The 23593-nt window shown below is 36.4% G+C and overlaps 1 protein-coding gene across 1 annotated transcript in view; it reads left to right on the forward strand.

Moving 5' to 3' along the window:
* Positions 1-23593, forward strand: part of RIMS1 (regulating synaptic membrane exocytosis 1) — a 599571-nt gene that overhangs the window by 408310 nt on the left and 167668 nt on the right. Inside the window, 5 exon segments of the mRNA XM_070376186.1 lie at positions 12846-12913; positions 13505-13615; positions 15157-15256; positions 19170-19293; positions 22975-23021. Of these exon segments, the coding sequence (XP_070232287.1) occupies positions 12846-12913; positions 13505-13615; positions 15157-15256; positions 19170-19293; positions 22975-23021 (450 nt within the window).

A 23593-nucleotide genomic window follows, 5' to 3' on the forward strand; every position in this document is an offset into this window, starting at 1 on the left:
AACCATTGACAGGAGAATGTTGGATCCCACAAAAAAAAGATACCCCATGTCCAAAGGCAACAGAGAAGCCCCAGAAAGATGGTAGGAGAGGCGAAATCGTCTTTAGAATCAAACCTTATAGTCACCCGAGACACTCAGAGGGCTCAAACAAAACCTATGCACACCAGGACCCAGAGACCCCACAGAGACTGAGCCAGACCTGTGTTTGAGTCTTCTGTGGAGGTACAGGTCAGTAGTGGACTGCCACAGGGGCAGGGACTCTGGGTGTAGCTGTCTGGGTCACACAGCCTGTGGCATAAAACCTCTTGGAGGAGGTCACCAATAAGCCCTCCATTGAGCCACCAAGCAGATGGCCCACAGACTGCAGAGCAATTAAACCAAAGAAGTTCTCACACTGTTTAGAAAGTTCCAGGACCCACAACAGATTTCCCAACCTGAGGATCTGGCAAAGGGACTGAGAATTTGACAAGGAATTTGACTTTGCAGATAAGTGGGATTTGATTACAGAACTTCCACAGGACTGGGGAAACAGACTCTTGGAGGGCACAAACAAAACCTTGTGCCCATCAGGACTCAGGAGAAAGGAGCAGTAACCCCACAAGAGATTGACTCGGACTTGCCTGTGAGTATCTAGTAGTCTCTGGCGGAGGCGTGGGTCAGCAGTGGCTTGCTGGAGGGTCTGGGGCACTGAGTGCTGCAGTGCCTGCAAAGGACCTTTTGAAGGAGGTCGCATTTACCTTCATTCAGTTCATTTCATTTCAGTCACTCAGTCATCTCCAACTACTTGCAGTCCAGGGACTGCAGCACAGTAGGCTTCCCTGTCCATCACCAACTCCTGGAGCTTACTCAAACTCATGCCCATCAAGGTGGTGATGCCATCCAAGCATCTTAGCCTCTGTCATCCCTTTCTCCTCCCACCTTCAATCTTCCCCAGCATCAGGGTCTTTTCAATGAGTCAGTTCTTCGCATCAGATAGGCAAAATATTGTAGTTTCAGCTTTAGCATCAGTCATTCCAATGAATATTCAGGACTGATTTCCTTTAGGATTGACTGGTTGGGTCTCTGCAGTCCAAAGGACTCTCAAGAGTCTTCTCCAACACTACAGTTCAAAAGCATCATTTTCTTTGGCACTCAGCTTTCTTTACTGTCCAACTCTCACATCCATACGTGAATACTGGAAAAACCATAGCTTTGACTAGACAGACTTTGTTGTCAAAGTAATGTCTCTGCTTTTTAATATGCTGTCTAGGTTGGTCATAGTTTCTTCCAAGCATAGATCTTCTTCCAAGAAGTAAGCATCTTTTCATTTCATGGCAGCAGTCACCATCTGCAGTTATTTTGGAGCCCCCAAAAATAAAGTCTCACACTGTTTCCATTGTTTCCCTATCTATTTGCCACAAAGTAATGGAACCAGCTACCATGATATTCATTTTCTGAATATTGAGTTCTAAGCCAACTTTTTCCCTCTCCTCTCTTACTTTCATCAACCGGCTCTTTAGTTCTACTTTGCTTTCTGCCGTAAGAGTGATGTGATCTGCATATCTGAGTTTTTTGATATTTTTCTCGGCAATCTTGTTTCTAGCTTGTGCTTCATCCAGTCTGGCATTTCTCATGATGTACTCTGCAGAAAAGTTAAATAAGCAGAGTAACATTATACAGCACTGATGTACTCCTTTCCTGATTTGGAACCAGTCTGTTGTTCCATGTCCAGTTCTAACTGTTGCTTCTTGACCTGCATACAGATTTCTCAGGAGGCAGATCAGGTGGTCTGGTAGTCCTATCTCTTTAAGAATTTTCCACAGTTTGTTGTGATCCACACAGTCAAAGGCTTTGGCATAGTCAGTAAGACAGGAGCAGATATTTTTCTGGAACTCTCTTGCATTTTCTGTGATCCAAGGAATGTTGTCAATTTGATCTCTGGTTCCTCTGCCTTTTCTAAATCCAGCTTGAACATCTGGAAGTTCTCCATTCATGTACTGCTATAGCCTGTCTTGGAGAATTTTGAGCATTTCTTTGCTAGCATGTGAGATGAGTGCAATTATGCAGTAGTTTGAACATTCTTTGGCATTGCTTTTCTTTGGGATTGGAATGAAAACTGACCTTTTCCAGTCCTGTGGTCACTGCTGAGTTCTTCAAATTTGCTGGCATATTCAGTGCAGCACTTTAACAGCATCATCTTTTAGGATTTCAAATAGCTCAACTAGAATTACATTACCTCCACTAGTTTTGTTTGTAGTGATGCTTCCTAGGGCCCACTTGACTTCACATTCCATGATGTCTGGCTCTAGGTGAGTGATCACACCATTGTGGTTATCTGGGTCATAAAGGTCTTTTTTGTATAGTTCTTCTGAGTATTCTTGCCACCTCTTAATGTTTTCTGCTTCTTTTGGGTCCATACCATTTCTATCCTTTATTGTGCCCTTCTTTGCATGAAATGTTCCCTTGGTGACTCTTGTTTTCTTGAAGGGATCTCTAGTCTTTCCCATTCTATTGTTTTCCTCTATTTCTTTGCATTGATCACTGAGGAAGGCTTTCTTATCTCTCCTTGCTATTCTTTGGAGCTCTGCATTCAAATGGGTATATATTTTCTCTTCTCCTTTGCCTTTAGTTTCTCTTCTTTTCTCAGCTATTTGTAAGGCCTCCTTAGACAACCATTTTGCCTTTTGCATTTCTTTTTCATGGAGATGGTCTTAATCACTGCCTCCTGTACAATGTCAGGAACCTCTGTACACTGTTCTTTAGGCACTGTGTCTATCAGATCTAATCTCTTGAATTTATTTGTCACTCCACTGTATAATCTTAACGGATTAAGGTCAGACCTAAATTATCTTCATTACCTCCACCATAGTTTGGTCTCTGGACAAACAACAGGGAGGGAACAAAGCCCTGCCCATCAACAAAAACTTGGATTAAAGATTTACTGATCATGTCCCCTCCCATCAGAAGACCCAGTTTCCCCCAAAGTCAGTCTCTCCCATCCAGAAGCTTCCATAAGCCTCTTATCCTTATCCATAAGAGGGTGGACAGAATGAAAATCACAATCACAGAAAACTAACCAGTCTGATCACATGGACCACTGCCTTGTCTAACTCAATAAAACCATAAGCCATGCTCTGTAGGGCCACTGAAGACAGATGGGTCATGGTGGAGAGTTCTGACAAAATGTGGTCCACTGGAGAAAGGAATGGCAAACCACTTTAGTACTCTTGCTTTCAGAACCCCGTGAACAGTATGAAAAGGCAAAAAGATGTGACACTGAAAGATGAACTCCCCAGGTTGGGAAATACACAATATGCTACTGGAGAAGAGTGCAGAGATAGCTCCAGAAAGAATGAACAGACACAGCCAAAGCAAAAACAATGCTCAGCTGGTGATGTGACTGATGATGAAAGTAAAGTCTGATGCTGTAAAGAACAATATTGCATAGGAACCTGGAATGTTAGGTCCATGCATCAAGGCAAATTAGAAGTCATCGAACAGGAGATGGCAATAGTGAACATCAGCATTTTAGAAATCAGTGAACTAAAATGGATGGGAATGGGTGAATTTAATTCAGATGATCATTATATTTACTACTGTGGGCAAGAATCCCTTAGAAGAAATGGAGTAGCCATCATAGTCAATAGAAGAGCCCAAAACACAGTACTTGGATGCAATCTCAAAAATGATACAATGATCTCTGTTCATTTCCAAGCCAAACCATTGAATATCACGGCAATCCAAGTCTATGCCCTAACAAGTAATGCTGAAGAAGCTGAAGTTGAATGATTCTATGAAGATGTACAAGACCTTCTAGAACTAGCACTCAAAAAAGATGTCCTTTTAATTATAGGGAACTGGAATGCAAAAGTAGGAAGTCAAGAGATTCTGGAACAACAGGCAAGTTTGGCCTTGGAGAATAAAATGAGTCAGGGCAAAGACTAACAGAGTTTTGCCAAGAGAACACACTGATCATAGCAAACACCCTCTTCCAACAACACAAAAGACCACTCTACACATGGACATCATCAGATGGTCAATACTGAAATCAGATTGATTATATTCTTTGCAGCCAAAGATGGAGAAGCTCTATACAGTCAGCAAAAACAAGATCAGGAGCTCACTGTGGCTCAGATCATAATCTAAAAATTCCAAAATTCAGACTTAAATTGAAGAAAGTAGGGAAAACCAGTAAACCATTCAGGTATGCTGCTGCTGCTGCTGTGAAGTCACTTCAGTTGTGTCTGACTCTGTGAGACCCCATAGACGGCAGCCCACCAGGCTCCTCCGTCCCTAGGATTCTCCAGGCAAGAACACTGCAGTGGGTTGCCATTTCCTTCTCCAATGGATGAAAGTTAAAAGTGAAAGTGAAGTCGCTCAGTCGTGTCCGACTCTTCGCGACCCTTACCAGGCTCCTCCGTCCATGGGATGTTCTAGGCAAGAGTACTGGAGTGGATTGCCATTGCCTTCTTCATTCAGATATAACCTAAGTCAAATCCATAATGATTTTGCAGTCAAAGTAACAAGTAGATTCAAGGGATTAGATCTGATAGACAGAGTGTCTGAAGAACTATGGATGGTGGTTCATGACTTTGTACAGGAGACAATGATCAAGACCATCACCATGAAAAAGAAATGCAAAAAGGCAAAATGGTTTTCTGAGTAGGCCTTACAAATAGCTGAGAAAGAAGAGAAGCTAAAGACAAAGGATAAAAGGAAAGACGTGAATGCAGAGTTCCAAAGAAGAGAAGCTAAAGACAAAGGATAAAAGGAAAGACGTGAATGCAGAGTTCCGACTCTTAGCGACCCCATGGACTGCAGCCTACCAGGCTCCTCCATCCATGGGATTTTCCAGGCAAGAGTACTGGAGTGTGTAGATCACAACAAACTGTTGAAAATTCTTCAAGAGATGGGAATACCAGACCACCTTACCTGCTTCCTGAGAAATCTGTATTCAGTTCAAGAAGGAACAGTTAGAACTGGACATGGAACAATAGCCTGGTTCCAAATTGGGAAAGGAGTACGTCAAGGCTGTATATTGTCACCCTGCTTTTTTAGCCCATATGCAGAGTACATTATGCGAAATGCTGGGTTGGTTGAAGCAGAAGTTAGAATCAAGATTAGGAGAAATATCAATAACCGCAGATACTTAAATGATACCTTTATGTCAGAAAGTGAAGAGGAAGTAAAGAGCCTTTGATGAACATGAAAGAGGAGAGTGAAAAAGCTGGCTTATAACTCAGCATTTCAAAACTAGGATCATGGTATCCAGGCCAATCACTTCATGGCAAACAGATGAGAAAACAATGGAAACAGCATCAGACTTTATTTTCTTGGGCTCCAAAATCACTGCTGATGGTGACTGCAATCATGAAATTAAAAGACATTTGCTTCTTGGAGGAAAAGCTATGACCAACCTATAGAGCATATTAAAAAGCAGAGACATTGCTTTGCCAATGAAGGTCTGTCTAGTCAAAGCTATGGTTTTTCCAGCAGTCATGTATGGATGTGAGAGTTGAACTGTGAAGAAAGCTGAGCACCGAAGAATTGATGCTTTTGAACTGTGGTGTTGGAGAAGACTCTTAAGAGTCCCTTGGACTGCAAGGAGATCCAACCAGTCCATTCTGAAGATCAGCCCTGGAATTTCTTTGGAAGGAATGATGCTAAAGATGAAACTCCAGTACTTTGGCCACCTCATGCGAAGAGTTGACTCACTGGAAAAGACTGATGCTGGGAAGGATTAGGGGCAGGAGGAAAAGGGGACGACGGAGGATGAGATGGTTGATGGCATCACCGACTCGGTGGACATGAGTTTCAGCAAGCTCTGGATACTGGTGAAGGACAGGGAGGCCTGCTGTCAATGGACAGGTGTTGCAAAGAGTTGGACATGACTGAGGGAGTGAACTGAACTGACTGAATATAATTCTTCCAAGACTGACAGTTTCTGTGTGTGTCTTGGGCCAGCACCAGACAATTTAGTTACTTAGAATTACTGAAGAGATTTCTGCTAAAGACCAACAGTTTAGAGATGCCTCCAGCCATGCCTCAGGCCTTGCATTCAAGGGACATAAATTTGCTACTTAATTACACAAAATTTGCCATCAGATTGTGCAGTGGACATGGTGGGATTTGAATGAAGTCACCAGAAAGCGTTTGTGGGCTGATACTTTTACTCTACTAGGAGCTTAGACTATCAGGATTCCAGTCATGAATGACAGTTTGCTGATTTTGCATCTGTGCAGAAATTCTCTATTTTTTCACAGATTATTTGGTTAATCAGTAAAGTTAATAAGGACATGTTCCAATTTAATTTTAATGCCTAGCTTTTAAGTGTCTTTAAGTAATATTTGTTTCTTCTCCTGGACTGTTAAAGTAACTGAGGTGAGATTAGGTTTTCTGGCACTCTGTTGTATAACACATTTTTACTGAGTGATTGCACAGATAGCTCCATTATTGTATATAACTTAGAGTGAGAGTGAACACACTTGCCCTTGGAAGGCATCAGTTCAGTTCAGTCGCTCAGTCATGTCCAACTCTTTGCGACCCCATGAATCGCAGCACTCTAGGCCTCCCTGTCCATCACCAACTCCCGGTGTTCACTCAAACTCATGTGCATTGAGTCAGTGATGCCATCCAGCCATCTCATCCTCTGTCGTCCCCTTCTCCTCCTGCCCCCAATCCCTCCCAGCATCACAGTCTTTTCCAATGAGTCAACTCTTCGTATGAGGTGGCCAAAGTACTGGAGTTTCAGCTTTAGCATCATTCCTTCCAAAGAACACCCAGGACTGATCTCCTTTAAAATGTACTGGTTGGATCTCCTTGCAGTCCAAGGGACTCTCAAGAATCTTCTCCACCACCACAGTTCAAAAGCATCAATTCTTCGGCACTCAGCTTTCTTCACAGTCCAACTCTCACACACATACATGACTACTGGAAAAACCATAGCCTTGACTAGACAGACCTTTGTTGACAAAGTAATATCTCTGCTTTTGAATATGCTATCTAGGTTGGTCATAACTTTCCTTCCAAGGAGTAAGTGTCTTTTAATTTCATGGCTGCAATCACCATCTGCAGTGATTTTGGAGCCCCCAAAAATAAAGTCTGACACTGTTTCCACTGTTTCCTCATCTATCTGCCATCAACTGATGGGACCAGATGCCATGATGTTAGTTTTCTGAATGTTGAGCTTTAAGCCAACTTTTTCACTCTCCTCTTTCACTTTCATCAAGAGTCTTTTTAGTTCCTCTTCACTTTCTGCCATAAGGGTAGTGTCATCTTGCATATCTGAGGTTATTGGCATAGAACCTTCTAAAAACATAAGGAAACTATTTCACGCATTTTTGTTATATCAATCAGAAGTTAAGTTTTTTCCTCCATTCTTAGACTTCATAGTTTATTTCCTATATGAAAAGAATGTCCTTGTAATGTATTAAAATCAATAAAATGGATACATGCCTCTATTATATCATAACAATAGCAATTTAGCAATATTTATTAACTTACATGCTGATCATGGTACATAGTATTAAAAATACCTTGCTTTGTCTCAAATTAAAATATAATTCTTATAACTGAGTTGGCTTTTTTATGTATACACTGTGTATAGGTATATAATAAATGTAACATATTTTAATTTTAATTAAAGAAATAATATTAATTATTTAAATTAATTAAATTTAATTTTAATTAAGATATTAAGACATATTTTAATTTGCCTAGTGCTGTGCTATAATAAAGTACATTAGGATTCATATATTAATAGTTTCATTGAGTCTCCACACATACCTTGCCATAGAGTGTAAACAAAAAAGAGGGAAAATTTAAAGAAGTGTATGAAACCTCTGGGAAGACTTGTTCTTCTGATTTTGGTCCATGATTTTTATAATGGTTTTGAATGGTACAATCTGTTCTATGTAGGAAGAACAATCCATTTATTTTGAGATAATAAGTCGCAAAATTATGGATATATATTGTTCAGACTTTCTGTGAGTCTATCTTGTAATTGATTTAGTCCCCTCTTTTATTATCACCCATTATAATGATGTTAAAAATACACCATCTATGTCTTCTGGTGGTGGAGAAGTCCACATTTTCTAATGCTTCAGGGGTTTGATGTTGATACTCTTTCCTTTGCTACTTGAACATTAGTTAGACCTTCAGCTTGATCAAGTATATTTGTTATGTGAGTTTTTAAGTAGATATTTAATGTGTGAAGTTATGTATGGTTTTCTCCTTACAGTTTTAGTATATTCATACACATGCACCCATCCATATGTATTATTTAGAAAGTGTTTTTGTTCATTGCCTTTGATTGGTCTTATTGAAATCTCTTGTGCTTTGAAATTAGCTATCACAAGATGCAAATATTTAAATCATAGACATGTATGTTTATGCACTGTTACATACTCTTGCCATAATAACCTGGGTTTAGGAAAAGCAAGATCTCTTTTCAGAAAGCTCATATGTCACTGTACTGTGCTATGCTTAGTCACTCAGTCGTGTCTGACTCTGTGTGACCCCATGGACTGTAGCTCGCCAGGCTCCTCTGTCCATGGGGATTCTCCAGGCAAGAATACTGGAGTGGGTTGTCATGCCCTCCTCCAGGGCATCTTCCCAAGCCAGGGATTGAACCAGGTCTCCTGCACTGTAGGCAGATTCTTTACCAACTGAGCCACTAGGGAAGCCTATATGTCACTCAGTTCAGTCGCTCAGTTCGTGTTCCGACTCTGTGACCCCATGGACTGCAGCACGCCAGGCTTCCCTGTCCATCACCAATTCCCGGAGTTTGCTCAAACTCACGTCCATCAAATTGGTGATGCCAACCAACCGTCTCATCCTCTGTCATTCCCTTCTCAATCTGCTTTCAATCTTCCCAGCATCAGGGTCTTTTCTAATGAGTCAGTTCTTCCATCGGGTGGCCAAAATATTGGAGCTTCAGCTTCAGCATCAGCATAAGTCCTTCCAGTGAATATTCAGGACCAATATCTTTTAGGATTGACTGGTTTGTTCTCCTTACAGTCACTAGCTGACTTTTTTTTGTGCAGTGAAACCTGTGTGCTTACTTATGAAGTTTAATTAACCTGCTTTTTCAACAAGGGACAGGATAAAACTCTGCTTTTAATGTTTTCACAAAAATTAATCAAATTATAACACTTCATTGAACATGGATATTTATGAACTTCAGTCATTTCTGTAGACTGAAGTATCTATTTCCTGGATCTAAATTAATGATAATACTAAATGTACTCCTTTACAGTTACATTGAACATTAAAACCAAGATGCTTTTGCATCAATTCCATAAGCAAATGCCATGAATTTATCATTTTGTGGTTATGCCACTGGCAGTCAATATCTTTAATCACCTATTAGGAAATTTAATTAAGAAAAATGTTTTATATTAATGAAATTCTAGTCTGAATATTTTAGGAGGGAGGTTTGTTGAGTGTTACTTTTATTAATAATAGATAAATGTCTTATAAAGACAAATTAGAGTGCTTAAAAGTCAGTGACACATTTACAGCTTCATAATGCACGGAAAGATGAAGGACATATAGTTTAAAACAGCATATTTAGATTTTATAATATATTTTTTATAAATGTTTAAGCAAAACTGTTGTATTTTAATGTGTGATGATGAAATTCATGCTAAGAAAGCTGTTAAAACTTTCAGAATGTGAGGGAAGTATATTCGTGTACTAAAATATACGCAACTGTTAGTGTATACTGCAGTACTTAATGTGCTTTTTAGATTTATGTTAATTAGTCATTTTTAGTCACTTGCCAGAATTTAAAAGCAGAGTTTCCAAACTGCAAAATCTATTCCATCCAAATGAGCATTAATGTGCTGGCCACACACATGAATGGCCTGGAAAAACATATATACATACATATGCACATACATGCATGTGTTCCTGTTCAGTTCAGTTTAGTCGCCCAGTCAGGTCCGATTCTTTGTGACCCCATGGACCACAGTATGCCAGGCCTCCCTGTCCGTCACCAACTCCCGGAGTTTACTCAAATTCATGTCCATCCAGTCGGTGATGCCATCCAACCATCTCATCCTCTGTTGTCCCCTTTCCCTCCCACCTTCAATCTTTCCTAGCATCAGGGTCTTTTCCAGTGAGTCAGTTCTTCACATCAGGTGGCCAAAGTATGGAGTTTCAGCTTCAGCATCAATCCTTCCAATGAATATTCAGGACTGATTTCCTTTAGGATGGGCTGGTTGGATCTCCTTGCAGTCCAAAGGACTCTCAAGAGCCTTCTCCAACACCACAGTTCAAAAGCATCAGTTCTTCAGCACTCAGCTTTCTTTATAGTCCAACTCTCACATCCATACATGACCACTGGAAAAACCATAGCTTTGACTAGATGGGCCTTTGTTGGCAAAGTAATGTCTCTGCTTTTTAATATGCTGTCTAGGTTGGTCATAACTTTCCTTCCAAGGAGTAAGCGTCTTTTAATTTCATGGCTGCAGTCACCTGAAGCCTAAAAAAGTAAAGACTCTCACTGTTTCCATTGTTTCCCAATGTATTTGCCATGAAGTGATGGGACCAGATGCCATGATCTTAGTTTTCTGAATGTTGAGTTTTAAGCCAACTTTCTCACTCTCCTCTTTCACTTTCATCAAGAGGCTCTTTAGTTCTTCTTCGCTTTCTTCCATAAGGGTGGTGTCATCTGTGTATCTGAGGTTAAGCCAATTAAATTAGAATCTTTATTATGATCATTTCCCTACACAGTTTATACCTGATAGAAAACCATTGCCTGAAAGCAGTCTTTTCATAATAAAGTGTATTCAGTGTCATTACTGAATTATACCAGATACATTAGCTTTTGACTCTTTGCATATAAGGAGCGCTTTTTGCACGACATTCACTAGATACAAATATCCAGATTTGCTCAGGAAAAGGTGAGTGAAACAATGTTTAAGTCCATACAAGGATTTGGAGGAAGAGACAGAGAAGGGCCCAAGGATTCTAGTTTCTAAGATCTCAATCAATTCCTGAAGGATGCAATGAACTGTTTCCCTAAAGCCTTTAAAATAGTGAGGATTTTTGTCATTTCTGCATCCTTAAAGACTTCTCAAAGCAGCTTCCAACTTAATGACTAATTTTTTTTTCTTTAAGCCCCAAGCATATCTCAGTAAGTCTATTAATTTGTCACAGTATTTCAGAGTGAATCAGAATTTGAGAAGTGATCAGCCTTATTACTTGGTATGTGAAATTTTAGGGAGAAAGCTTTATGAATTGAAATAATCCTTTGAATATTTGAAGTTACTGCTTAGTAGAAATTTTAATTTTATTTTTATTGTAGATAGTTTTTCTTTCAAGAGGAATGGTGTCATAATATTAAAGATGAAACAGCTTTAGTGAAATATATTTAAACTTAAATATGAAGTTTCACAAACAGTAAAAATAAAGGAGAAAAAAATATTTCTTTTACAGCTTTCCTTATATTCCATTCCCTAAGCCCGTCCAGAAGAATATTTGAGATCTGTAGTCACAAATTCATGTACAGCTTTTAAAGTTTGTGATTTGGGGAGGGATATAGACTCCATGTGGAGTAAATTTTAACAGAATACGGCTTCATAGAATATATTGCTAGTTATTTACATGCCGTATTTGAAAAACATTAAGTGTTTATTATAGTATGTATAACACTCTCCCACATTCCTAACACATTATGTAAAAGGAAAAGAGGCAGCTACTAAAAAACTGAAATGCATGCAGTTTTTGTGCCTACACATTTTAAACTGTTTTTCCATTTCTGTCATATTTCTTCTATCATGCTTATTATGTTTGTCATGCCTGTCATCTACATAAAATCCTTTATTTATGACCTTCACAGGCAGCATCCTAACATTTTCTTAACAGTGAGTTGGACATCTCACTGTTAACTAGCATGCTTTACTCACTCTCCTAGTATTTTTCTCTTTCAGCATCCATGAGGAGAAAATTTTTCATGGATTTAACCTGATGTTTAAAATGTTAAAGGTCATTAATTCTCAGACGGTTACCCGATTTGGACTTTCTTCCTATGCGGATATTTACAGCCCTGCTGCTTTGCGTTGATTTTTCTTCTTCTTTTTTTTTTCCTCAAATGCTTTCTATCATATTATATTTTTAAACCAAAAAATCCAAAGTAAATGTTCATAAATTCATGTTTAAAAAGTTAGAATTTTTAAAGTCTTTTTTATGATTTAGTAAAAGTGAATTCTGTCAGTTGTATGTACTCTTTTTTAAAATATAAATTTATTTATTTTAATTGGAGGCTAATTACTTTACAATACTGTATTGGTTTTGCCATACATCTACATGAATCCACCACGGGTATACACGTGTTCTGGAACACGTGCATGTACTCTTTTGCTAAAAGTTTTTTTGGATCTTTAACTTTCACATCACTTTTTCAAAAATGTCCTTAAACTGTGTGTCCAGTTATAGAGACTAGAGAATAATTTTGAAAAACGATGTAGTTCAGAAGAGTTGAAGAAGAGGCACTAAATTTTAGTACTCATCTCAGTGCAGTGAATATAATTTTAGCCAGTATCACTCATGACAGTCTGTGTCTTGGCGTGGGTAGTCCATTGCGGGGCAGTGCATGAGATAACCTAGTTCTTTCTATACTTTTTATGTGTTTCTAGGATGAGAGGAAAGATAACCCTCCCGTAGGACAATATGCATTGTTGCACCCACTCATTCTGGGCGTGCAGGTCACAGCCTGGGCAGCGCAGATGTGTACAATCTGAGATGCACACACCCAAGATTATGAAACTTATTAACCCTTCATAGATTGAGGAAGTTGTACATAAGGTATTCCTTCTCCACTTCAAAGCCATTGCACTTTTCCTTCTCTCCCTACTGTGCAGGTGACTTGGATTATTACTGGCTGGATCCCGCCACGTGGCATAGCCGGGAAACATCACCTATTAGCTCGGTGAGCATCCGGAGAGGGAGATTTGGGAGCTCTGGGAAGATGTAGGCCGTTCATCCTTTGCTGATATGTGATAGACAGTAACCTTATTCTGCTCCATTATATATCTTATGAAAGAAAATACTGATTTCATTTAAGACAGTACAGTTTGAAGAAAAATAAGTTAGCACTGAATAATACTTCAAACAAATTTTAAAGTAGTAAAAGCAAGTGTTAAGTAATGGCTATTTGTAAATGAGATATTATTTGCTTAATGATATCAACATCACTGACAACTCAGAATACAGAATCGACTTGACTGATATCAGCAGATACATTTTAATATTTCATTTCATTTCATTTCAGAGCTGTATTTTGGAGAGGTACTTAGATTCTGACTTTTTAGAATGATGTAGTATAATAAGTGCCTATTTCAAAAAAATTACAACTGTAAATGAAAATTGTTATAAGCCAAGGACAGAGCCCACGAGAAGAAGGAATCCCCTCAGAGTGTCCTTAACTGAGGAAATTGCATCACACTACAACCAGTAATTATGTGTGTATAGGAAAGAGAATAGCTGGTTTAGCTTCTTAACTTTGTTCATGTTTTAATAGCATCCTGTAACGTGGCAGCCTTCTAAAGAAGGGGATCGATTAATTGGACGTGTTATTCTTAACAAGAGAACAACCATGCCCAAAGAATCAGGTGCATTACTGGGTCTGAAAGTAAGTATCCTGGTTTATAATGTTTCTTAAATGATGAATTAAAGTGTGACTGCATTCAACAAAGTTTCTGACAGTGGTCATCCTCTCCTCTTCAGAAAAAAGTTCTTCTAGTAAATATATCTTGTTAATATATTGATGGCTTATGGTGTATTTAGTACCTTTATCTGGGCAGTATTTTAAACTCATTTTGTTAAAATGGCATACAGATACGTTAGGAAACTGCAATAAAATGTTGAAAAATAGTAGAATTCTCCTCTGAACATAAAGTTAAAGGACTGTTTTTACATTAAAATGGTTTTAATGGAAAGTAATAACATTAGATAATATGAACCTCATAATTTTATTATATTTTGACAAGCAACCTCAAAGATCACTGAAAAGATTGTTTCCTAAGTGCAATAAAATTTATACCCAAAGAGTAAAATGTACCTTTAAAAATATTAACTGACTTCTAACAGATAACAAAGCAACTAAAAATTACAAATATTTTGTTTGGCAAGAAAAAATATATATATATATACATTTTGTTTTATTGTGTGTAACATGTATGAATGTTGTCACATGGTTTTATTTGCTTTCATAAACACTCATAAATGTTGCTTTAAAATGATTATTTATCAAGAGATTGTATTGTATAGTTGGGTAATAGTTTGATCTCCTTAAAACCATTGCCTATGAATCCAACTAAAAATTTTTTTTCAGCTAATGTCACCTTATTGATTATTATCATTAATTCTCTTGTTATGAACTAATTCTGATCACCTCCACTATTGGCCATGTCCCTAATGATCAACTTCAACTTTTGATGATACCCTTCCCATTTTGAATCATATGTATTGAACCCCTGCATTGGGAGAAATTAAACTGAGAACCTTTCAGATATGTTTAATTTTAGTTATTGAGGAAAATCCAGGTGAGCATGTTAACCATTCAGTGCTTTAACTTAGCCTTGGAGACTCAGATTGGATCCTCTATGTATATCAGATGAGGAGGTCATTCAGGTGTTCAGGAGATGTGATAAACTTAGGCCGTTACTCTGCACCATGGTGAACTGCTTCCCCAAAGTGGTCTGTTCTTGGTTTAAATTTTAAATCCTCAGTCTTTGTCTTAGACTAAAAATACATGAAAAGGATCAAGTTCCCATGTCACAATAGACCATGGTCAATTATAGAAATTCAAGTGAATTTAGATAAAGAAAAATGAACTCCAATATTAGTAAAGTGTCAAACACCTGTTGTCTGATGGTGAAAGGGGACATCGTGTATTCTTGGGGGCACATTGTCCCAGACACCCTTTTGTGTGAGGTTGGTACAACGAACCAGTATATAAACTTCCTTAGGACACATTATCTCACATGCAATAGGGTAAGTTCTTGTTGCTACTATGCTGCAGCCCCCTTTAACCAAAAATAGATTTCATGTCATTTTTGTTCCTACATTCAATTCTAAACATATCACAAAATATGTAGGAATAATTCCCCAAACTAAGAGACTTTTGTTTCAGTGTGAGTCTTGGGAACTTACAAATGTATAATTATCCAGGTTGTTGGAGGAAAAATGACTGACTTAGGACGCCTCGGTGCCTTCATCACCAAAGTAAAGAAGGGTAGCCTTGCAGATGTGGTTGGACACTTGAGAGCAGGTAAAGTTCCTCTTTTCATATCTAAGTCATATGTACTCTATGCATGAGTTGGTGGTTTTCAATTTTGGGTAAGTTATGTATGCCCATTAAGTAAACAAGCAATTTTCATGCAGGCATACAGATAGTTTTCTGGATATGAATATTTAATTGATTGTCATAATAGACAACTAAACATGAATAGCAGTTTGGAGAGAATGAGTCAAATCTTTGCATTTATTAAAAATAAATAGTTGCAAAATGCCAAAGGATTACTGATTTTTGTATATGGCTACATAATGTTGCTACAAAAGTCTTAAACAGTTCAGCCTGTGAAAAAAATAATGTCAGAGTTTAGTCCTTTATTTTATAAGTCATAGTAATTACTAAAGTTTCTCATAATGGTCCCAAAACACTTATTCATTACTGGAGTTTTTAGTAAAATCTCATCACAATCACATTTCTTACACAGATTATATATTATTTGTTAATTTAAATGTGACATATACTGTTGTATTCATACAGATGTGCTACTTCTTAGTATTTGGAAATTTACATTTTGTTACTTTGTAACCTTAATATTATATAATAACATCATTTACATGTTGAAATGTGCCATACTTAGTAGCAACATATTTTAAAATTTATTTTTGATAAATCTTTTATTTTTCATTTAGTAAAAGCCATATAAACATATTTTTTTCCAGTTTGCTGTACTTCAGAGTTTAGTAAAAATCTTTTGGTGAGAGTATTTGCTTACTCATTTGCCAGACAATCATAAAGAAAACAGAGTAAGCTGACCTGTCAAAGTGAGGATTAATGACCCATAGCATGTGGAAAGAGAACATTTCTGGACTATTTATTTTCAGTTTTTATACCTTAAGGTTATAATTATTGGAACCTTTAGAAAAATATTCTATTAAGGACAGTTTTGCTGTAACTGATTATGAGAGTGTCAGTTCAGAATCATTCAGATTTTTTTATTTGCTAGGGACGTGCTCTCCAGGTATTATATAGAGGGAAAATCCAAATGAGAGGTTTTTCTCCATCTGCTATATGCACATCTTTGAAGATATGTACTGTCATTGTCCTCTGTTATTTCTCATCAGGGACTATTATGATTCTATAAGAACATAGCTCAATCAGGAGTGACTATGTCATGAAACCGATTCTGCTTGTTTAGGGGCTTGAAGTCTTGAAATGTTGTAAGAATCACTTGTTGTCTACTCAAATGTAAGATAACTTTGACTACAGAAATCTGAATTTGGAGATCAGATTCTAAACATGACATTTTTTTTATTTTTGTGGTTTTTTTTAATAGTTACTTAAGAAAGTCAGATTTTCTATAGTATATATATCCCTTAGTAATTAATTTCACTTATTTAACCCTCTTATGTGCCTAGAGTCTGAGAAACTTTAAAACATTAGAAGCTCTACTTAAATAACTATAAAACATATAAATGTAGTTTTCACTTGAAGCAATTGATGTGCTTGAAAATTAGACAGTATATTCTGTTTGGTTTACATGTTATTTAGGAACTGTTTTCCTTCTGTTTACATATAAACAGCTTTAGCCTGTAAAACTATTTTGTTTGTTTAGCATGACATTTGTTCAGCATCTGCATTCTTGCCTTAATCTGCGGTAGCTTTTCCTACTGCTGTTCCCTTCAGTCCTTGCCCACTGCTGGATGATGGAATCACAGACACCCCCCTTGTTAAGTCCCTCCATCATCCCTCAGGCACCGTCTGCTCGGGTTGAAGCTCTGCAGTCTGCCCTCCGCTAACAGTCCCGCCCCCTCCTTCCGCTCCCCCCGCCCCCCCCCCCCCGCCCCCCGAGGCCGTGCTCCACCTGCGGCCCTGGGCGCTGTTTGCACCTGCAGGACCTGGCGGTGCCTGTCCTCCTCAGGTGGCTTTGCTGTTCCTGGGCTCTGCCTGTTGATATCCTTGCCATCCTTCAAAACTCTTCTAAAGTTGCCTTAACTGTGAAGCGTTTCCCGATACTTCCCCTGAGCAGTAACTACTCCCCTGCTCCCCGGTGCAGCTGGACTCTCCCTCTGTTCCTCACATGGATTTCTCTCATTGCATACAACATTTTATTAAAGGGATTCACTCTTGTATTTCTCCTCCAACAAATTTAAAGACAGAAGAAAGCCTCCTTTTCATCTTTGTTTACCCATTATCTTTCATAAATAGTTTTAAGGAGACCAGCTTCTAATTTAGGAATTCTTGATTTGTAAATAAATCAATACATATAGTAAGTTAATTTTATATTAAAAGTAGTGCTGCTAGATTGCTGTCTATAAGAGGAAGAATTTTACAATGCAGGGTTTTTTTGCAAAATGTTGATTGCTGCACATTACTGGATAGTAAAGTTGACTTAATGGATTACATTCATTATTTTAAAAAAAATGAAATAGAACAAAATAGAATAGAAAATATCAGGGTAATTATTATTTTAGAAAATATTTTTTCATACAGACACACGCATATACATTCACATGATGTAAACTTTCTTTTTTCTTTTCTTTTTTTGGTCAGTAAATTTAAAAGACTCCTAATACATTTTAAAATTGTATTTTTTTTTTTTAATAGAGTGATGTGTATTCATTCCTGTTTGAAAAACTGCAAGTTAACATCTTAGGTCAAATGATCAGAAGTCATTTAACCATTTGTACTAACCATACTCTTTTGTCATACCTAAACAGCATTATATGCTTGTCAAATATTTGCCTTTTTACTTTTGAGTAAGCAAACACTTGGGGGTAGGGAGAAGAATTATTTTAAAATAAACCTAGCAAAGCAAAAATCTACTTTTTTAAAAGGCATCACTAAAAACTAAAAAGTTCCATATTTGTCATTAGCTTTAAACGTATGATGGTGATATTGATCCATTTATTAGAGACATATTTCATTTGCTACTGAAGTATTACAGGAACTGATAACAGCAAAATAAGCATACACAAAACAAGCACAAAACTAAGACTCTGCAAAGTATCCCTGTGGCTGGGATATTTCAGCTGAGCCTCTCTATTGTCAATTCAAGGGTACATTGCAGAGACATTTGAGAACTAAAACTGCTCTAAATATTTGTGAAAATAAGTGTTTTTTTTCCAAATGTTCTTTGGTGAAAGCTCTGGTTAATATAGGAGGTGATTAGTCCTTGTATTTTAATACTGTGTTACTCTCTTCAGTGAATCTTCAGTTATTTAACAACTTAATATGTATTATATTTTTATTAAAATATTTTCTAATTTTACCTTAATTACCATGATATGTATTATGTATAGAACGTGTGTGTATGAACATCTGGAAGTAGGTTGACTGTCATGCAACAATTTTACATCTGCTTGCTTTGTAATTTTGCCATAGCTCCCTGCGTTACCCTCTGGGTATGAATTCAAATCCTTTCATGCATTTTTATTCTGTTGTGCATCTGGAGAAGGCAATGAAGCATGACTTATAGTTGGAAAATTCATGCTAACAAATGTTAATTACTATTTCTACCAAAAGTAAAGCAGGATTTATGCAGCATTTAATAATCTTTCATGTATAGAGCCGCCTACATTTATATTATGGAGGGCATGCTGCTAATTATTATTTTTGATATTGCCAAATGAGCTATGCTAATTCCATCCCATAGCATGAGATGATTTTTATATTATTTCTGATATTTCTCAAAAGATAGTTTGTGTTGTACTGTTTCAAATGACCAGTAATCTTTTATGGGGGAAAGAAAAAAACAAAAAGAAAAAAGTGTTTAGAAAGAACCATTTAGCTGACATTATATGGCAATCAATTTGCTTTCAAGAGCAGAGCCTAGATGATTAAACTATTTGTATATGTTTTGCATTTCTTTGTTAAAAAAAAAAAAACAAGAAAAGATAAGAAAAATAAACAATATATAAGGTAAAAAAATACCCTTCTTTTTAAATTCAAGGGGATGAAGTTCTAGAATGGAATGGTAAACCCCTGCCGGGAGCTACAAATGAAGAAGTTTACAACATTATTTTAGAATCAAAATCAGAACCTCAAGTTGAAATTATTGTTTCAAGGCCTATTGGGTAAGGCTAAAAAAACTTGCTTCTTAAGTTTAGTAAATTACATGTATTAGCAGGGTTTCTAAAAGAAGTTTATACATTCATACAGTACATGTTACAATGGATAGTTTTTTCTTCAAATATGGGCATACATTTTAGATCTTTCAAATCTCAATTTTTTAAACTTGGACTGAATTTCCTTCACTACATTTTAGGAGCTCCACTATTTAACAATTGTAGTATCAAAAAGAATGTATTTTTCATAAGTGGGCTATAAAGTAAAAATCTTTTCTTTTAATGGTAGAACTATTTATTTTTATTAATCCTAAATTATTATAGTGTTTCCTTAAAGAGAGTCACTTACAAACTCATCTTTTTGTGATATTTAAAATAGTAGTCATTTCATACATCTACATGACTTTTTGTTATTCTACTAAGAATGGAATACTTTTTCTATATCTTTAATTATGGATAGTTCCAAATTTTATTTAAAATCAAGCAAGTGTGAAATATTTAAGCATTTTAATTGGCCATGATAATCTGTGTGATATTTTTAAAACTCCAATTTTCAGCATAATTTAATAATCTACAGTCAATGGGATATTTTCTCTCTGTATATAGAGTTCCCATATTGGTATATTTTCCTAAGAAACCCACAAGTCCAGAATATTCATTTTGCCTGTCTATAATTTTTTGGAAGGCATTTTGAACTGTTTCATAATTAGCTTAATGTTTGAATATATTTCTTGAAATTATTCCTTTTTCTATTCTCTAAAATATTATAGAGCCATAAATTCAAGACTTTTTATGGAAGAGTAGTAACCTTAATTTTTTGTTGTTCTCATGAATGCATATCAATGCAAAACATGCAAGAAAATATAATTATCCTAATTCTCAAAGAACTTAAACTGTATGATCATATATTCTAAAGAATAATATACATATATAAAACTCGAAAGTGAAGGCAAGCTTATAGTCAATTTTAAGTGGTGATTATTAAGAATAAAGATTGAAGGCATTTGCAGAAGTATTGTACATTTCCATGCAGATTTTTTAAGAATAACAACACTATATAATTTATGCTAGTTTTACATGACGTGTTCTAGTGCTGAGGTAAACATGAGGCTGGAAAAGAGGTAAGTAAATTGGAGAATGAATCAAAAGTATAAAAAACAAAACTTAAAGCATTGGGCACATTACCAAATACTTTCAAATATATAGTGGTTTTAAAAGTAATCAGCCAAAATACCATTGATTCATGGTGATTTAAAAAATAAAAATTAACAGACAGTTAAAGTGGACTGGAATAACATTCAAATTATCTTTAGTGTAAAGATAATTTTAAAAGTATTCTTTGCAAAACAGACCTAAACCATCATGGATTGTGGGACTCAAAGAATATGGGAATACAAAGATTATATTTAAATAAAAATTAAATCTGATATCAACTTTCTAGTTAATAGGGAACTTATTAGAATCTTGGAAGAATAATTCTAGATGTATTTAGTAATTATGTTTCATGTAGTTCTATAATTAAAGCAAAAAGCAGCGATGTATTCATTGTTTAAGGGGATAGTTATAGTGATTCCAAGAATCATCCCAAATGTAACTTACACGCACACTGACCACCATGGTCTAATAGACATCAGCCATCCTGAGGTACCACCCGTTTTTGCTAGCCCACCTAATGTAATGTTCTTTACCTTTACGATGGTAACTATAATTTTTTTTTAATGATTGTAATTTTTATCCAGACTGTTTTACCACCTTATTTGTGAGCAGAACAATTTCAGAAGGCTTATATAATTGTCAAGAGGACATTTTTTGCCTGAAAATATTACTGAAGCAATTAATAAACATTAAATATATTTTAATTCTGTCTCTTCAAAAGAATTTTTTGTAACTTCTCCACAGTTCTTCTTTCACAGACACATAAAATTCAAACTTCTATCTAGTTTTGAAGTTTCAAATTTTACTTTCATAACTGAGGCTAATTTTCAAAGAAGTAACATTATCTAAAAAAATATTGTTTCTAGATTTTTAAGAATTGATTTTTTTTGCCTTTGAATTTGCCTTTGAATTAAGAAGAAGGTAGAAGATAAATAGTTGCTTTCTTGTGTCTTAGGTATTGAATAATTAGCCTCATTATCACATAAAATATATATTTCAGACACATTATTAATTGTACATGATTATATAATAAAATTTGGCTTCCCAGATGGTGCAGTAGCAAAGAACCTGTCTACCAATGCAGGAAACACAAGAGACACAGGTTCGATCTCTAGGTTGGGAAGATCCCTGGTATTAGGAAATGACATTCCACTCCAGTATTCTCCCCTGGAAGATCTCCTGGAGGAAATGGCAACCCATTCCAGTTTCTTTGCCTGGAGAATCCCATGGACAGAGGAGCCTAGTGGGCTACAGTCAGTCCATAGGGTGGTAAAGAGTCAGACTCAACTGAAGTGACTTAGCACCAGCATTCTTGCCTGGAAAATTCCATGGACAAGAGGAGCCTGGTAGGCAACAGTCCATGGGGTTGCAAAGAGTCAGACATGACTGAGCAGCTGAGCACACATAACATACACAAGATTAATTGTCATTTGTAAGAAGTAAAAATTGTAGGTGGTTGGAATTACTTTGCCCAAAAATGTGAAAATGAAGAGTCAGGAAAATAAATCACCAAACAGAAAACTGTTTTTGTTTCAATTCCCTCCAAAAGTGCAAAGAAAAATCAAAGTAAAGTTAGTTCACAAGGTAAGTGGTTAGAAATTCTTAAATAATATTCTGATAATTTTATTGGGACTAACTAACTCCAGTCTGCTTTAATTTGTCCTGTTAATACTTGTATATTGTTAATGGCCTTACACTGATACAAAAATATCTTGGAAAAAAGAAGTTAAATAGTTTAATACCATATAATTCCCAAACCCCAGGGTTCTAAGGCCACAGTGGATAATGGACGAAGCTGAGGTCATATTAAATATTTATTCAGAATAATTTGTGAGTGTGTCAGGAGTGGGTGTTCTCACAAGTCACTTTCTGATCATCTAGTAAATGGCCATATATTTAGCTAATTTGAGCATAGAGATATGAATCTCTGTATAGGGTTATATATGTGTATATGAATTATATATTCACATATATAATATATTTTGGCTTTTTTGTTGCTAGCTTGAACCATTTTTAATTTCCAAAGCAATCCATCTTTTTTGTTTTATTAACTTTGCCCATGATATTCACCATATTATTTTATTCTCAGGAGATGTTTCCATTCCTTTCATTCAGTAAACTCTTTCAGATGTGTTTGTAAAGCATATTACTGATTTGTAAAATATGTGTCATTTTGATTTTCTAGAATTGAAATAAAATATTGCCTTTAACATTTTTTATTTCCAAAACCTGTTGTTTTGGTGGTAAAAATATTGTGGCGATTTTAGCCACAATATTATTCTGATTGTTGTCATGTTAAAGTGTTTTGGTATTAAATATATAAAAACTTGTTTTTACTGAAGTTTTTGTGTGTGTGTGTGTGTGTGTGTGTGTGGTGTTTGACATTCATGCACATTAGAAATTGCCTTAATGGTAACTCTTGTCCATTTCCACACCAAAAGGTTTTTTGACACCACTGAGATAAAGTGTGGTTATGATTGCCTCAGGCAGGGTGGTTTAGCTAATGGGATTTTCACCATGCCCTGTTTTTTTTAGTGACATTCCAAGGATTCCTGAGAGCTCCCATCCACCACTGGAGTCCAGTGAGTATAAAATTTAAGGTCTTTTTCAGTTATTTGATATAAATGAGTTGTCAACCATGGGAAATCCAAAGAAGATCTGCTTTTTTTTCTCTTTCTATTCTTTGTGTATGGGGGGTGGGGATGTTAAGTGAAAGTGAAGTCACTCAGTTGTGTCTGGCTCTTTGCGACCTCTCCTCCATCCATGGGATTTTCCAGTCAAGAGTACTGGAATAGCTTGCCATTTCCTTCTCCAGGGGATCTTCCTGACCCAGGGATTGAACCCTGGTCTCCTGCATTGTAGGCAGACTCTTTACCATCTGAACCACCAGGGGATGTGAATATGTCTAGCAAAAGTTCAAAAGTCTTTCTTGGCAGTAGCCTTCTGCATCTTAGCATTTAAGATGCACAGGGCAAAATTAATGAAACAGTAACAGTTCTATTTGTCTATTTGTTGTTGTTTAGTTTCTAAGTTATGTCTCTTTTGCGACCCTATGAATTATAGTCCTCCAGGCTCTTCTATCCATGAGATTCCTCAGTTTTCTCTGTATTTCACAGAACACTAGAGTGGATCAGCATGTCTTTCTCCAGGGGAT

Source organism: Bos mutus, chromosome 9 (assembly GCF_027580195.1).
Source record: "Bos mutus isolate GX-2022 chromosome 9, NWIPB_WYAK_1.1, whole genome shotgun sequence".
NCBI classification, from domain to species: domain Eukaryota; kingdom Metazoa; phylum Chordata; class Mammalia; order Artiodactyla; family Bovidae; genus Bos; species Bos mutus.